The following is a 17268-nucleotide window of genomic DNA, read 5'->3' on the forward strand; positions in this document are numbered from 1 at the left end:
AATATTTGTTGTTACGATGGTGGCGATTGAATGCTGGGATACTGGCCATAGACCTTGAGACGCTAGTCAGCATGTGTATGGCACACCAGGGTTGGGTGTATGCAGATGGGAAAGGTTTATTCCATTGGAGCTGCACTAGTGAATTTCGGTGTGTGGGGGATGGCTTAGGGTGGCACTACAGGTTCCTAGTAGTAGTCACAGCTAATGCGGTGCCAGCCACCCCTCGGCCCCCCCCTTATTCACTGGGGTAAAGATAGATGTGGATCGCATGCATTTATGTGACAGTCCGGATGCCCCCACTGATGTCCGCGCCGGGATATGTATCCCAGGTTACCATAGTCACTGGCATGCCCCCTCGATGCGGTGAGTCTGTAGCAGTGTCACATGACCTTACCCTCCTCCCTCCGCTGCTGCGCGCACAATGCGCTCCACTGAATGGCGCTGCGGTCCAGGGAGCGTGGGAGCGTGCCAGCGTGGGTGCGTAGCAGGTGTCGGGAGAAGGTGAAGGAACGTCTGGCCCGGCGCATGCGCACAGCAAAGAGGGGGACGCCAACACTCGCGGCCACGTTAGAACCATTGGAGGTAGGCTACACTATTTTAATTTCGATGTGATGCAGCTGCATCCCTCTTAAGTTTTTAACCCTTGATACACTGAGCACTTTTGTATTTCACATGAGACCCTTGGCTCCTTACTGTTTGAAGTTAAGGGTTATAGTTATTTGTATAGGAATTAACTCTTGTACTGTATAACACTGATAGCATGAATACTGAAAATATGGGTTTTATATTTTTCACATTTGATATATATATGGATGTATCACAAGTATGTATTAGACACAGAGTGTCATGTGATGTTATTGCTGGAAATCATGTGACTTTATTGCTAACATGTGTATTCACTCATTGCACTGTGTGTAGATTGATGTGTGGGTATATATACCCTGTAGTAAGCACTGTTGTATAGCTTGACAAAGGCCTCATTGAGTAGGCCGAAGCGTTGCTGGGAATAAAGTTTTGGGGTCTTCACCCCGTCACCGAAATTACATGCTCAAATGACATTGGGAAGGGAAAGAGAATTCAGACAACATGGAATTTAACCGCCTTAATCAGTTGCTCCCCTAAAGCAGAGACATTACATCTGAAACTGTGCACCATTTAAAGTAGTATAAAGCAGATTTACTACGGTTGTTTCAGATAAGCAGCCAAAAAGGGGAGGTATTACTGTACTTCTATAGAAACATATATTATGTTTTAGAGATTGAAAAATACTCACATTTTTCCTCTGACACTACCAGCAGGTAACTCTCATTGAAGGTGTACACATCTTTATCTGGACATAAAAACTAGACAGAAATTTAGAACAAATGAATTCACAAAAAACACATACAAATACACTGCAAATGCAGGATTTTAAAAGGAGGATTTCCAAATGAACTTTTTAACCCCATCATGCTTGACGCTATACATTTACAGGATTCAGCCGGGGCGAGATATGCTCTTTATGTTACAAAGTTTTTATGAATTCTACAGAGTATTCCCTATGATTAAGTACTTCATGACCCCAGACGCGCAAAGGGTGTATGGAGCGGGCTCACAAGCTGAGCCTGCTCCATACACAGTGGGGGCCGGCTGAGTGATACAGCTGGCATCCAGCCACAACTAATTAATCAGTATGGTAAATGAGGCTGTCCCAGCCACGTGGGAACCTATGCCTATTGCTGTCCCTAGTATAGTAACCCTTTCGCTACCAGCGCCGTACATGTACGGCACTGGAGCGATGTATAAACATGGCGCCCGCTCGCAAATGCAGCGGGCGTCATGGCCGGCAGGTCTGAGCTGTTTACAAACAGCGGCTAATTACCGTAATCTGCAATAATTCCAATTGCGGTAACTAAAGGCTTTAGATGTCGTGATCAAGTGAGATCACAGCATCTAAATGCGCAAATACCCAGAAGCTCTCGCTTCCAGGCTTCCTACCGACACTCCCTGCGGCCAATGGGGCAGCTGGTAGTTGCTCTAAATACTATAAGCCTCACTGACGAGGCTTATAGTATTCATGCTGCAATTTTTATTTTGGCCACCAGATGGCAAGCCAACATAAGAAATTAGCAATTGACAATCAAACTCATTTTAAAAATCTGATTGTACAAAATGAAAAAAAAAAAAAAAAAAAAAAATATGAATTTATAGGCTCATTCACCAGCTTTAAAAAAAAAATAAATTGTAATTTTAAAAAGTGTTAAAGAAATACATTAAAAAAAAAATATATAAAACTTTAACCACTTCCAGGCCGGGCCATTTGCCCCCTTCCTAACCAGACCATGTGTCACAGCTTTGGAACACTTATTTATCCAAGACATTCTGAGATTGTTTTCTCGCGACACATTGTACTTCATGATAGTCATAAATTTGAGTTAATATATTTCCCCTTTATTTATGAAAAAATCCCAAATTTACCAAACATTTTGAAAAATTTGCAATTATCAAAATATATCACTTGTATAAGCCAATATCAATGTTAACATATGTAAAGTACATCCTTGACATATATATTGTATTTTAACATAGTCAATCCAAAAACATACTAATACATTTAAATCCAGAACTTGTGATCCTTCTATGAGATATAATTTATTCCAATATCCTAAAATCCAGGTGCGAGTAGTCGTATATTCGGAATATAGTTCTAAAACGTGTCATTATATAGTTGTTCATCCACCGTTCTCTCCCACTATGTATACTATACCATCAGACACTATAAAGCCAAAGAGGAGATTTTAGCTGCAAACGGTAAGGAGGTCCACAACTCCCATCTTTTGTGAGTTTTTAAGGATAGAGAGATAGAGAGATAGATATCTACCGGTATCTTATTCATGCTGGATATATTGATTTACTAGAGAGGTCATTTTATTTTTTTTAAGACGTTAGAAGGCTTAGAATTTTAGAAGTATATCTTAAAAATTAAGAAAATTTCCAAAACCAACTTTTTAAGGACCAGTTCAGGTCTGAAGTTACTTAGTGGGGCTTCTATAATAGATAACCCCCCATAAATGACACCATTCTAGAAACTACACCCCTCAAGTTACTCAAAACTGATTTTACAAACTTTGATAACCAGATAGGTGTTCCACAAGAATTATGGGAAAATACAGATTACATTTCTAAATTTCTTTGGCAGATTTTCCATTTTAATCCATTTTTTTCTTTAACACATCGAGGGTTAACAGCCAAACAAAACTCAATATTTATTACCCTGATATTGCGGTTTACAGAAACACCCCACATGTGATCGTAAACCGCTGTACGGGCACACGGCAGGGCACAGAAGAAAAGGAGCACCATATGGTTTTTGGAAGGCAGATTTTGCTGAACTGGTTTTTTTAGATGCCATGTCCCATTTGAAGCCCCCCTGATGCACCCTTACAGTAGAAACTTCCAAAAGTTGACGCCATTTTGGAAACTAGGGGATAAGGTGCCAGTTTTATTGGTACTATTTTGGGGTACATATGATTTTTAATTGCTCTATATTAAGTTTTTTGTGAGGCAAGGTAACCAAAAAATGGCTGTTTTGGCATGGTTTTTATTTTTTACAACATTCATCTGCCAACCTCCATTGCAGCCTGCACTGATGTCTTGCTGTACACCATGATAGCCTTTGACAGTAGTGGTGTGAGGTCAATCGAACACCTGTAGCTGGATGTCTGGCTCATAGCTCAATATTGTGCAAACACCTTCTGATGGTTTGAGTAGACACTGTTTGCTATACTAGGTTTGGGATGTGACGTTCAATTTCACTTGCAGTAAATAATGGATCACTATGTGCCATTCTTTCCAGAAGGAAACCTCTTCTAAAGATAATGCATAAGAAAACCTGCAAACAGATTGTTGAAGACAAGCAGACTAAGAACATTGATTACTAGAACCATGTCTTGTGGTCTGATGAGACCAAGATAAACTTATTTGGTTGTATTTGGTTCAGATGGTGCCAAGCGTGTGTGGTAGCAACCAGGTGAGGAGTACAAAGACAAGTGTGTCTTGCCTACAGTCAAGCATGGTGCTGGGAGTGTCATGGTGTGGAGGTGCATGAGTGCTGCCGTATCACACTTCGGTGTGGGAGGGAAACACCACACAGAGCATAGGAAGGAAAGGTGGGGCATTGTGGGAGAAGCAACCATGAATAAGGAAAGTTAAATGACCACATTAGCAACACCTGGAGATAAGGGGTGTGGCCATTACCAGAAAAAACAGACGCCTATTGATCCACAAGGAAAACCTGTCAGATCAAAGGTCATGTTGCCAGTCTCACAGATCTCCTGCCACTCAGTGTCGCCGGGACGTCCGTATGTCTGTCTCAGCACGTCCGTGACATGCCGGCTGTGGGTGCTACAGTTCATTGAGGGAACCATGAATGCCAACATGTACTGTGACATACTGAAGCAGAGCATGATCCCCTCCCTTTGGAAATTAGGCCAACATGATAACAACCCCAAACACACCTCTAAGATGAACATTGCCTTGCTAAAGAAACTGAGGGTAAAATGTGATGAACTGGCCAAGCATGTCTCCAGACCTAAACCCTATTGAGCATCTGTGGGGCATCCTCAAATGAAAGGTGGAGGAGCACAAGGTCTCTAATATCCATCAGCTTTGTGATGTCGTCATGGAGGAGTGGAAGGGGATTCCAGTGGCAACCTGTGAAGCTCTAGTGAACTCCATGCCCAAGAAAGTTAAGGCAGTGCTGGAAAATAATGGTGGCCACACAAAATATTAACACTTTGGGCACAATTTGACCATTTTCACTTAGGGGTGTACTCACAGCGGTTTAGACATTAATGACTGTTGAGTAATTTTGAGGGCACACCAAATTTACACTGTTATACAAGCCGTACTACCTACTACTGACTACTTTACATTGTATCAAAGTGTCATATCTTTAGTGTTGTTCCATAAAAAGATATAATAAAATATTTACAAAAATGAGAAGGGTGTACTCACTTTTGTGAGATATTGTATACAGTTATAGCTGTCTGATAGTTAGAAATATTTGCTAATGTGACATTCTGGGGGTCTGTATATTTTAACTTTTCCAGTAACATTCCCCAAGACACAAAATCCCTATAAATGCAAAATTTCAGAGTAGTCCTTCTGTGCCAAATCCTAATAATGGCAAACAGTGCATTAAGGCAACATCTTACCTGCACTCGAATGCTGCCATCGACTGCTTTGAGAACTTTTACATTGTTGATGGGTTTTATTTCAATAAGTACACCCAAATATCTGGAACCTAAATAAAATTGCAAATTTAAAGTATTAAATAAACATTTAAAAGGGCATCTGTCAGCAGATTTGTACCTATGAAATTGGCTGACCTGTTACATGTGCACTTGGCAGCTGAAGGTATCTGTGTTGGTCCCATGTCCATATGTGCCCGCATTAAGAAAAATGATGTTTTAGTATATACAAATGAGGCCCTAGGAGCAACGGGGGCGTTGCATTTACACCTAGATGTTCTGCTCTCTCTGTAATTGCTGTGCTCTCTGCACTTTGATTGACAGGAGCAGGTGTGATGATATTTTTCACTGCCTGGCCCTGTCAATCACAATGTAGAGGACGCAGTTGCAGAGAAAGCTGAGCCTCTAGATGTAACGGTAATGTCCCCGTTACTCCAAGAGGCTCATTTGCATATGTTAAAAGATTTTTTCTCAGCAATGTGGACACATGTGAAAATGGGACCAACACAGATGCCTTTAGCTGCCAAGCGCCCATGTAACAGGTCAGTTTTCTCAGCATTCAAATAAGAGACAAAAAAATTAAAATAAAATAAAATACACCCTGAAAATGGGTTGTCCACTTTACTATTCATTGCCTACTTAGTCTTGGTCATCAGGATCTGAGGGTCTAACTTCCAGCACTCATGCCAATCAGCAGGTTTTTTTTTTGTTTTGTTTTACTGTAGTAGATCTGAAGCTGGAAACAGGAATTACAAAGCTCCGTCCACTGTGTGGTGGACGGGGCTAGTAGTTGCAGACCTGGACCACTTAAGTGAATTGGAGCAGCACTGTCCCGCAAAAAAAGATAAAATAAAAAACTCACAGCCTTTGGAAGGCAAGAAAAGAAGGAGCCAACTACACCTTGATGAACATCATGTATACAGACTGACTATAGAAATTATTCAGTCTACAATCATTGCTGGACGCTGAACTTGTGTAAATGTAAAATTAACTATGGCCCCTTTCAAACTGGCTAGATTTCCGCCCGGGTAAAATGCGCATTGCGCCCGCACTGAATCCGGACCCATGCACTTCAATGGGGCTTTGCAGATGAAAATCTCAGCATGTTCTATATTCTGCGTTTTTCACTCAACGCAGGCCCCATAGAAATTAATGGGTCTACGTGAAAAATCGCAATCATCCGCAAGCAAGTGCAGATGTGGTGCGATTTTCACGCATGGTTGCTAGGAGATAGGGATGAGCAACCCTGGACCCCATTAAAGTAAATTGACTATTATTTTCCCTTATAACATGGTTATAAAGGGAAAATAATAGCATTCTTAATACAGAATGCCTACTAAAATGTAAATTGAGGGGTTAAAAAAAATAAAATGAACTCCCCTTATCCACTTGATCGCGCAGCCAGCATCGTCTTTTCAGGATTTGCAAAAGGACCTTTGATGACTTAATCGCGTTCACCATGTGGTGTGCACGGGGAAGTCAGCGCAGGTCCTGCTGAATGAAGATAAAAAGATCTTCTATCTTCATTCAGCAGGACCTGCGCTGACATCACCGCGCTCACCATGTGGTGAGCGTGATTACGTCAAAGGTCCTTTTGCAGGTCCTGTAAGAAGACTATGCTGGCTGCGCGATCAAGTGGATAAGGGGAGTTCATTTATTTTTATTTTTTTAACCCCTCAATTTACATTTTAGTAAGCATTCTGTATTAAGAATGCTATTATTTTCCCTTATAACCATGTTATAAGGGAAAATAAAAAAAATATACAAAACACCAAACCCGAACTCCAGTTAAGTCCGGGTTCAGGTCTAGGTACCACATTCCGTTTTTTATCACGCGCGTGCAAAACGCATTGCACCCTCGTGATAAAATTTGAACGCAACGCAATCGCAGTCAAAACTGACTGAAATAGCGTGCGCACTCACACGGGTTTCCCGCAATGCACCCGGGACGCATCCGGAGCAAATCCAGGACACCCGTCTGAAAGATGCCTATAGCTTAGACTTCTCTTTCAATGTAGCTACTGTGCATCTGTCAGGAATGTACATTTCTATAGATTAGATTAAAGTTCACTGCTTTCAGAACAAGTTCTGTGTACAAAGCTCCAGGCATCAATCAGCTACAAAGAAGTACTGAAGAACACCAATCTCACTGCGATGTCCTAAGATGCATGCACAACAGACACACTATTACGCGTTTTTCACCAAGACTCATTTATCCTCAATTATGATATTTTTTGACAGATATTTTTGTCTAATACATATTAGGTTTAACATAAAACCAGAAACATACATTGGCAAGCCACTAGATTAAATTAGTAAGAATTTTTTTTTTTTTTTTTTAAATGGTCTTATAGTCCAATGTAAAACAAGTACAGTATTCAAAACCCTTAACCCTCTCAACCCAAAGGGTTTTTGTATAACTTTTTTTTATCTTTCCCTTCACATAGCTGTATGACTGCTTGTTTTTTGCAGGACAAGTTACTCTTTCTAATTCCATTTAATATTGCATATGGTAGTGGGGACCTGGAAAAAAAATTCCAAAAGGGGTTGAAATTGGGGAAACAAAAAAAAAAAAAAATATTTAAAAAAAAAAATCTATTCCACAAGATTTTTATTCGTTGTGGTTATGTGCACTTATCATAGAGACCATTTTGGGGTGTGTATGACTTCTTGATCGCTTTTCATAACTTTGTGTGAAGTGAAGTAACCACAAAAAAAAAAAAAAAACGCAATTAGACTTACCGGTAATTCCGTTTCCTTGAATCCACCATGACGGCCCACATTGAGATTGACCCTTGACCTCTGTAGGGGCAGGAACACAGAGAGTTTAAGAACCCCCCACCCCTCCACCTCCTCAGTGCTTTACAATTACCCGAAAGGTGGAACAAAAGTAAAAGGATATTGATTCATACCCTTAAACTCCTAAATAATCATCTGCATGTATATGCAATTTATAAACAAAAAACATTTTTTTTTTTTTTTTTATATTTTTATTTTTTTTTTTGGGAAGGGGAATAGTATGGGCCGTCATGGTGGATTCAAGGAAACGGAATTACCGGTAAGTCTAATTGCGGTTTTTCCATTTCATCCACCATGACGGCCCACATTGAGACATATCAGATAACTAAATGGGTGGGGATATCGCCTGTAAAACCTTCCGGCCGAAAAGAGCTTCATTCGCGTCCGGAAGATTAAGACGATAGTGTCTTACAAAAGTATTAGCGCTAGACCAGGTTGCGGCTTTACAGATCTGGTCCAGCGAGACCCCTCCTTTCTCGGCCCAAGAAGAGGCAGTGGCCCTAGTAGAATGGGCTTTAATATTACCAGGACTGGGTTTGTTCTGGATCTTGTAGCAGCATTCAATAGTGGATTTGATCCATCTGGCTATGGAAGACCTGGCTAACTTCTTTCCTTTATTTTTTCCTGAAAACTGAATAAGAAGGTTGTTATCCACCCTGAAATCTCTGGTAGAAACCAGGTAATGGATAACTATGTCCCTAACATCCAGGAGATGTAACCTATCTCTAGACCCTGTATGTTCGGACCTAGGGATAGAGGGTAGGAAGATCTCCTGCTCTAGATGGAAAGGTGAGACTACCTTAGGGAGAAACCCTGGGTCGAGAGATAGACGGATATAATCTTTACTAATCTGGAGGTAGGGCTCTTTACAAGAAAAGGCCTGGATCTCTCCAATGCGTCTGGCTGAGGTGATAGCGATCAGGAAGGCAGTTTTTAGAGAAAGGCGTTTTAAAGAGATCTCAGATAATGGTACAAATGGAGGTTTTGTTAGGCCCTCCAGGACGATGTTAAGATCCCAAGTCGGAGCTCTGGATCTCAGAGAGGGTCTCAATCTAGAAACTGCTCTGAAGAACCTCCTGATCCATCTATGGTTGGCCAGGCTGCAGTCATAGAAGGAGCTGAGGGCAGAAATTTGGACCTTCAGAGTACTAGGTCTCAGGCCTAACTCAAGGCCGCACTGTAGAAAGTCCAAAATTCTGTTGATGGGAGGAGAGGTGGTGTCTGGGTGCTCAACTCCTAACCAGGAACAGTATTTCTTCCAGATCTTAAGGTAGATGGAGGAGGTCACCTTTTTTCTACTCGCCCTCAGAGTAAGTATCACCTTTTCCGAAAGTACTCTGCTTCTTAGTGTCTCGCTCTCAGGATCCAGGCTGACAGTCTGAATATACCTGGGTCTGGATGAAGAAGAGGGCCCTGGACTAGAATATCCCTCTGGAAGGGAATCTCCCACGGATCTTCCAGCGATAGCTGTTTTAGAGTGGAGTACCAACTTCTCTTTGGCCACAGAGGGGCTATCAGGATGAGAGTAGTTGGTTCCTCCAGGAGCTTCTGGACGACCCGCGGTATTAGTGGTATTGGTGGAAAGGCGTAGGCTAGTTTCCATTTCCATTGTATTGACAGGGCATCGATTGCCCATGGACTGTCTCCTGGGTTTAGGGAGCAGAAACATTTTACCTGCGCATTTCTTCTGGAGGCGAATAAGTCTACCTCTGGACAGCCCCATCTTTCTGAGATCTTCTGGAAGATATTCCTGTTCAGAGACCATTCTCCTGGATCTACTGTCTTTCTGCTCAGAAAATCTGCTACTGCGTTTTCGCAGCCCCTTAGGTGGATGGCGGACAGAGATAAAGCGTTCTCCTCTGCCCAGGAGAAAATTCTTTTTGCTATCTCTCCAAGAGGCCGTGACCTTGTCCCTCCTTGGTGACGCAGATAAGCCACCGTTGTGGTATTGTCTGACATTATTCTTAGGTGTCGCCCTTTTAGAAGACACTCTCCCTTTAATAATGCCTCCAGGACTGCGTATAGCTCTCGGTAGTTGGAGGATCTGTGTTTTATCTCGGCAGGCCAGGTACCCTGTAGAAGATGATCTCCTATCTTTGCTCCCCAGCCTCCGAGGCTTGCGTCCGTGATTACTTGCACGGCGGGATGGTTCCGCCACTGAAGGCCTCCTAGCAGACGTCTTTTTACTTTCCACCAATCCAAGTCTGTTTTTACGGCCTGAGGGATCCGAAAAATCCTGTCTAGACTTACTTGTCTTCCGTCCCAGATAGTTAAGATCCAATTTTGGATTACTCTTGTGTGGCTTTGGCACCATGCCACTGAGGGAATGCAGGCGGTTAGACTTCCCAGGAGACTCATGGCCTTTCTGATGGAGCAATTGCGAGCCCTCTGGAATGTTCTGATCTTCACTGTCAGTGCAGTAGCCTTGTCCTGAGGGAGGAAGGTCATCAACAGGGACGAATCTAGTTCCACACCCAGGAACTTTATTCTCATGGACGGGGTTAGGGTGGATTTTTTTGTATTTATAATCCAGCCAAGGTTTTTTAAGAATTCTGAGAATCTTTGGGTTGCCAGAAGGTTCTCGGATTCTGTCTTGCCCAGAATTAAAAAGTCGTCGAGATATGGAATGATTGTGATTCCTTCCTGACGAAGGTAGGCCACCATCTCTACCACGACTTTTGTGAAGACCCTGGGGGCCGAGGAAATACCGAAAGGGAGGGCGACATATTGGAAGTGATGGATAGACCTGTCTGGTCCTCTTAGAGCGAATCTTAGATATTTTTGCGAAAGATGATGGATGGGGACATGGTAGTAAGCGTCCTTTAGGTCGATTGACGACATGAACGCCCCTTCTGGAATCAGAGGGATTGTGGATGGGATGGTCTCCATCCTGAACCTCCTGTATAGAATAGACCTGTTTAGGGGTTTTAGGTTTATTATCGTGCGAAAGGATTGGTCTGGTTTTTTTACTAAAAAAAGACTGGAATAAAATCCTCTCCTTTCCTCCGAGATAGGAACCTTTTGAATTACCCCTAGCTCTAAGAGGTCCTGGACGCCCTGCCAGATTTTTGGAAGATCTGATCTGCTCTGAGGTGTGATGCAGAATCTTCTCGGGGGGACTGATGTGAACTCTATCCTGTAACCGTGAGAGATTACATTTAGCACCCAGGGATTTGAAGTTACCCGACTCCAGGAGGATAGAAAACCCATCAGTCGCCCCCCGACCCTGGCGTCTTTGTTGTTTATTTTGCCTATTCTGGGGATTGAGGATGAAGCCTCTTCCTCTCCCTCCTTTGGGATAGCTCCATCGGCCGGACTTCCCTTTCCCCCTGTAGGATCTCTGCTGGGGTTGGTACTGACGAAAGGGCTTCTTTTTTGGTTCTTTGTCCTCTGGAAAACCCTTCTTCTTGTCTGCTGCTCCCTCTAGGATTTTATCCAGAGTGGGGCTGAAGACAAATTCCCCTGAAAAGGGGATAGAACAAAGCTTGGCCTTGGATGCCTTGTCTCCTGACCAGGCCTTCATCCATAAAGCCCGTCGGGCTGCATTAGAGAGAGCAGCATCCTTGGCGGAAAACCGGATGGACTCTGCAGACGCATCGGCCAGAAAAGCTGTGGCGGAGCGGAGAAGGGGAGAGTCCCTGATCTCTTCTCTTGGAGTCTTATTTTTTAGATGTTCGTCCAACTCTCCTAGCCATATATACATCGCTCTGGCGACGGAGGTAGCAGCAATATTAGTTTTTACCCCAAACATAGCTGACTCCCAGGATTTTTTTAGGAGGCCATCTGCCTTTCTATCCATAGGATCGCCTAGCTGAGAGGAATCCTCAAAGGGTAGGGCGGTCTTTTTTACTACTTTGGCCACCTGTAGATCGACCTTAGGCGTCTGGTTGTATATCTTGCTTTCAGCCGGGTCAAAGCAGAGCCTATTCCTGAATTCTTTGGGAACGCCAAGCCTTTTTTCTGGATCTGACCACTCCTCCAATATCATTTCTTTTATATTTTCATTAATGGGGAAAACAATAGAGGACTTAGATCTGAGACCCCCAAACATCTCATCCTGCACCGTACGGGGCCTAGGAGTATCTTCAATGCTCATAGTGGACCTGACCGCACGTAGCAACTCCTCCATCTCATCAGCCGAAAAAAAGTATTTTTTATCTTCTTCTAGAATTTCCCCGTCCGACAAGGGTTCCTCATTAGGAAATTGTCTGGATGAGGCGGAGGCCACTTCAACCTCTTCGCCCTCAGAAGAGGAAATAACGGACAGTTTGCGTTTCTTAGAAGGGATGGGGTTGCTGGAGGGGGTAGACAAGGTGGCTAAAGAGGACTTAATCTCGTCTGAAATAAAAGACTTCATTTCCGAGAGTATATCTGGTTGCTCTTCCTTCCAAATTTCCGTAGTGCAAGGTTTGCATAGCCTCTTTTTATAATTTTCAGGGAGACGCTTGGAACAAGCACAACATTTTAAGGGTTTTGTTTTTGTTTTTAACTCCTTGCTGCCCTGCAGAAGGAAGCAACCAGATATCCCAGCATTAGTAATTCAGATTAAAGAACTGAAATATATACCCCCCAGAAGGGGACTCACGGTACTGGTGGCAGAAGGATCAGGACCCTCCAGGCGGGGAGCAGGTGTCTCAGACATCGCGGTGTAGCAGGCGAGGGGCCGAAAGGAACCGCGGTCTTCTCTTTTTAAAATTCCCGGCGTCTGACGTCATCTAGCTGCGCCCTGTTTGATGGCATAGGCCTGCGCCGCACCAGCCTACTAAGAGGTACGTGCGTCGCCCGGCCCGCCCATAGAGACGCTCCATGCGCCGTACCTGCTCCCCCTGCCGGACGCTAGAACTCGGCCCTCCTCCAGAAGGAAAGGACGCCGAGCACAGCGCGCGATGATCCGAGAAGCCGGCACCTCCAACTGCTTCCTCAAGGAGGGAAGGGAGTCTGAAGGTATGGGGAGGACCGCAGGCCTCAGCATAAGCCGAGACGAGGGTCCTCGATGCTCCTAGCTGGCTGGCCAGCTGGAGAACCTGTAAAGAAAAATAAGGTTGTTTTATCCTCCATGAAGGAGGAACTCTCCACATGTTGGCCCCTGTAGGGGCAGGAAAGCACTGAGGAGGTGGAGGGGTGGGGGGTTCTTAAACTCTCTATGTGTTCCTGCCCCTACAGAGGTCAAGGGTCAATCTCAATGTGGGCCGTCATGGTGGATGAAATGGAAAAAAAAAAAGGCAAAAATCAGCCAATTTGACTTTTTTCCCCCCCATTTCGCTGTATGGAATACATATTTTTAATATTATTTTAATAGTATGGGCGTTTTTTTTTTGTTTTTTTTTATTGTTCATGTTCAGAACTATAACAAGCAATCATCAGATTGCTTCTCTCATACACCCCATATTTGACCACAGCATCTGGAGAAATTACTGCCAGTCACAGACATTAGTCGTTGGTGCCTGCTGTTAGGCACCAGACGGCTATGGCGCCTGTCGTGCTTGCGAGTGGGAAACATCTGTAAAGTCCCGGCCAGCACTGTACATAAACGGAGATGGTCGGGATGGAGGTAAAAGCTAAAAAAAAAGTCAGAAGTTAAATGCCCATGTGGAACTCCACTATTTGATCATTTGCCGCTTGGGAACATGTCACTGTTGAAGCCAGTCCTTGGTTGCAGCGATGCATGTGACCCTGTCAATCTGCAAGTTTACCGATGGGGACCAGAAGAACAGGGAAGGGATCCAGAACAGAGCTGTAGGAAGCAGTTGAGTATACTTGTTTCCACAGGTACAGAAGACTGCGGTTGCAAGTAAAAAAAAAAAGAAAAAAAAAAAAACTGATGAAAAATAAAGCAGGAAACTCCTTTAATGCCTTAGTGGTCAGCTTAATGACTATCTTTTTCATTGCAGGGCTTCTCTGAGGGCTTGATTTTTGACCAATATTTTTAATGGCATCATTTTGAAGTAAACTTATTTTTTATTTTTACTCCTTTTGGAGAGAGAGAAAAAATTTAACCATTGTTTTTTGGGGTTTTGTTTTTATTGCATTCACAGTGTGGCAGCATAAATAACTTTTATAACAATAATGGCAGTATCAAATTTAAAAACTTTTTTTTATAAATGCTCATATATATTTTACAAATGGTTTGAATTCATTTTCAAAAAACAAACATACCTGGTGACAGAACTCGACTTTGAGTTTCACATGTAGGATGGCAATAACTTAAGGCTAATAAAAAGAAAATTAAAAAAATTGTAAAACAGACTATCAACATATGCTAAATTATATAAACAGGAACATGCCAACTAGAAGTCTGGAGATTCACTTTATTTTAATAAAATAAGTAGCAACACTGTCTAATGAAAAGGGAAAATGTTCTCATTTAAGGCTATGTACAACTTCGGGTCAATTTTTTTTATGACGACATTTTACCCATTTTGAGCTAAAAAGACATTTATTCAAAAAAATTCAGCCAGCCATTCAGTCACAAAGAGTTAACAGTTTTTCTAGCTTTGTGAATGCACTTTTTAGGCCTCCTGCACACGAACGTTGTGTGCACCAGTGGCCGTTGTGCCGTTTTCCGCTTTTTTTCACGGACCCATTGACTTTCAATGGGTCCGTGGAAAAATCGGAAAATGCACCGTTTTGCAGCCGCATCCGTGATCCGTGTTTCCTGGCCGTGAAAAAAATATGACCTGTCCTATTTTTTTCACGGCCAACGGTTCACGGACCCATTCAAGTCAATGGGTCCGTGAAAGAACACGGATGCACACAAGATTGGCATCCGTGTCCGTGATCCGTGGCCGTAGGTTAGTTTTTATACAGACGGATCCGAAGATCCGTCTGTATAAAAGCTTTTTCAAAGCTGAGTTTTCACTTCGTGAAAACTCAGAACAGACAGTATATTCTAACACAGAAGCGTTCCCATGGTGATGGGGACGCTTCTAGTTAGAATACACTACAAACTGTGTACAAGACTGCCCCCTGCTGCCTGGCAGCACCCGATCTCTTACAGGGGGCCGTGATCAGCACAATTAACCCCTTCAGGTGCGGCACCTGAAGGGGTTAATTGCGCTGATCACGGCCCCCAGTAAGAGATCAGGGCTGCCAGGCAGCAGGGGGCAGACCCTTCCCCCCTCTCCCCAGTTTAAATATCATTGGTGGCCAGTGCAGCCCCCCCCCCCTCCCTCTATTGTAATTATTCGTTGGTGGCACAGTGTGCGCCCCCCCTCCCTTCCTCTATTGTAATAATTCGTTGGTGGCACAGTGTGCGCCCCCCCCCCCCCTCCCTCCCTCTATTGTAATAATTCGTTGGTGGCACAGTGTGCGCCCCCCATCGGCCCCCCCCCTCCCTCTATAGCATTAACAACATTGGTGGCCAGTGTGCGGCCTCCCATCTCCCCCCCCCTCCATCATTGGTGGCAGCGGAGTTCCGATCGGAGTCCCAGTTTAATCGCTGGGGCTCCGATCGGTAACCATGGCAACCAGGACGCTGGTTGCCATGGTTACTTAGCAATAGTACAATAGTAGAAGATTCATACTTACCGGGCCGGCTGCTGCGATGTTCGTGTCCGGCCGGGAGCTCCACCTACTGGTAAGTGTCATTGCTAAATGAACTGTCACTTACCAGTAGGAGGAGCTCCCGGCCGGAAGCAGAAATCGCAGCTCCCAGGTAAGTATGAATCACTACTGCTAGTAACCCGCTGCCACCAATGATGGGGGGGGGGGCTAGATGGGAGGCCGCACACTGGCCACCAATGTTGTTAATGCTATAGAGGGAGGGGGGCCAATGGGGGGCGCACACTGTGCCACCAACGATTACAATAGAGGGAGGAAGGGGGGGGGGGGCGCACACTGTGCCACCAACGAATTATTACAATAGAGGGAGGAAGGGGGGGGGGGCGCACACTGTGCCACCAAGGAATTATTACAATAGAGGGAGGAAGGGGGGGGGGGGCGATGCGGGGGGGCGCACACTGTGCCACCAAGGAATTATTACAATAGAGGGAGGAAGGGGGGGGGGGGCTGCACTGGCCACCAATGATATTCAAACTGGGGAGGGGGGAGGGGGGGGGTCTGCCCCCTGCTGCCTGGCAGCCCTGATCTCTTACAGGGGGAGATGATAGCACAATTAACCCCTTCAGGTGCGGCACCTGAAGGGTTAATTGTGCTGATCACAGCCCCCTGTAAGAGATCGGATGCTGCTAGGCAGCAGGGGGCAGTCATGTACACAGACAGAGGCGTTCCCATGGTGATGGGGACGCTTCAAGTTAAAATATACCATCGGATTGGAGAAAACTCCGATCCGATGGTATAAAAGGGACTCCAGACTTTACATTGAAAGTCAATGGGGACGAATCCATTTGAAATGGCACCATATTGTGTCAACGTCAAACGGATCCGTCCCCATTGACTTGCATTGTAATTCAGGACGGATCCGTTTGGCTCCGCACGGCCAGGCGGACACCTCCAAAAATCAAGGAAGACCCACGGACGAAAAAACGGTCACGGATCAACGGGACCCGTTTTTGCGGACCGCAAAAAAATACGTTCGTGTGCAGGAGGCCTTAGGCTGAGTTTACACCACCATTTAGCTTTCCGTTCTTTTGAAGAGAGAAAGAAAGAGAGAGAGAGAGAGAAAAAGAGAGAGAGAGAAAAAGAGAGAGAGAAAAAGAGAGAGAGAGAAAAAGAGAGAGAGAGAAAAAGAGAGAGAGAGAAAAAGAGAGAGAGAGAAAAAGAGAGAGAGAGAAAAAGAGAGAGAGAGAAAAAGAGAGAGAGAGAAAAAGAGAGAGAGAGAGAGAGAAAGAGAGAGAGAAAAAGAGAGAGAGAGAGAGAGAGAGAGAGAAAGAGAGAGAGAAAAAGAGAGAGAGAGAGAGAGAAAGAGAGAGAGAAAAAGAGAGAGAGAGAGAGAAAGAGAGAGAAAGAGACTAAAATAATAATAATAATAATAATAATAATAATATCCTGTTGCATCAGTTGTCATCCGTTTGAGCCATTTCCGTCTGAGATTTATTTTATTTTTTTAGACGGGGAAATGCAATACTTTTTTTCTATCTAGAAAAACAGATCTCGGATGGAAATGGCTCAAACGGATGACAACTGATGCAACAGTAAAACATCCTGACAGTGGAACATCCGATCACATGATTCTTCTCATTCTCTACAGCGTCACTGGAGCATGCGCCGTGGGCTGTTACAGACGTCAAGTATGAAGCAGGTTTCCATTTTACTCAGCTGATTCTCTCTATTTGCAGGT

General features: G+C 44.1%; 1 protein-coding gene across 2 annotated transcripts in view; it reads right to left on the reverse strand.

Moving 5' to 3' along the window:
- Positions 1-17268, reverse strand: part of LOC120982828 (gamma-secretase activating protein) — a 146109-nt gene that overhangs the window by 90158 nt on the left and 38683 nt on the right. For both annotated transcript variants that reach the window (XM_040413013.1, XM_040413021.1), the window contains exons 5-7: positions 14187-14240; positions 5196-5284; positions 1274-1343 (exon numbers count right to left, since the gene is read on the reverse strand). In XM_040413013.1, coding sequence (XP_040268947.1) covers positions 1274-1343; positions 5196-5284; positions 14187-14240 — 213 coding nt within the window. The remainder of the gene's footprint in view (positions 1-1273; positions 1344-5195; positions 5285-14186; positions 14241-17268) is intronic.

Source organism: Bufo bufo, chromosome 1, assembly GCF_905171765.1.
Source record: "Bufo bufo chromosome 1, aBufBuf1.1, whole genome shotgun sequence".
NCBI classification, from domain to species: Eukaryota; Metazoa; Chordata; class Amphibia; order Anura; family Bufonidae; genus Bufo; species Bufo bufo.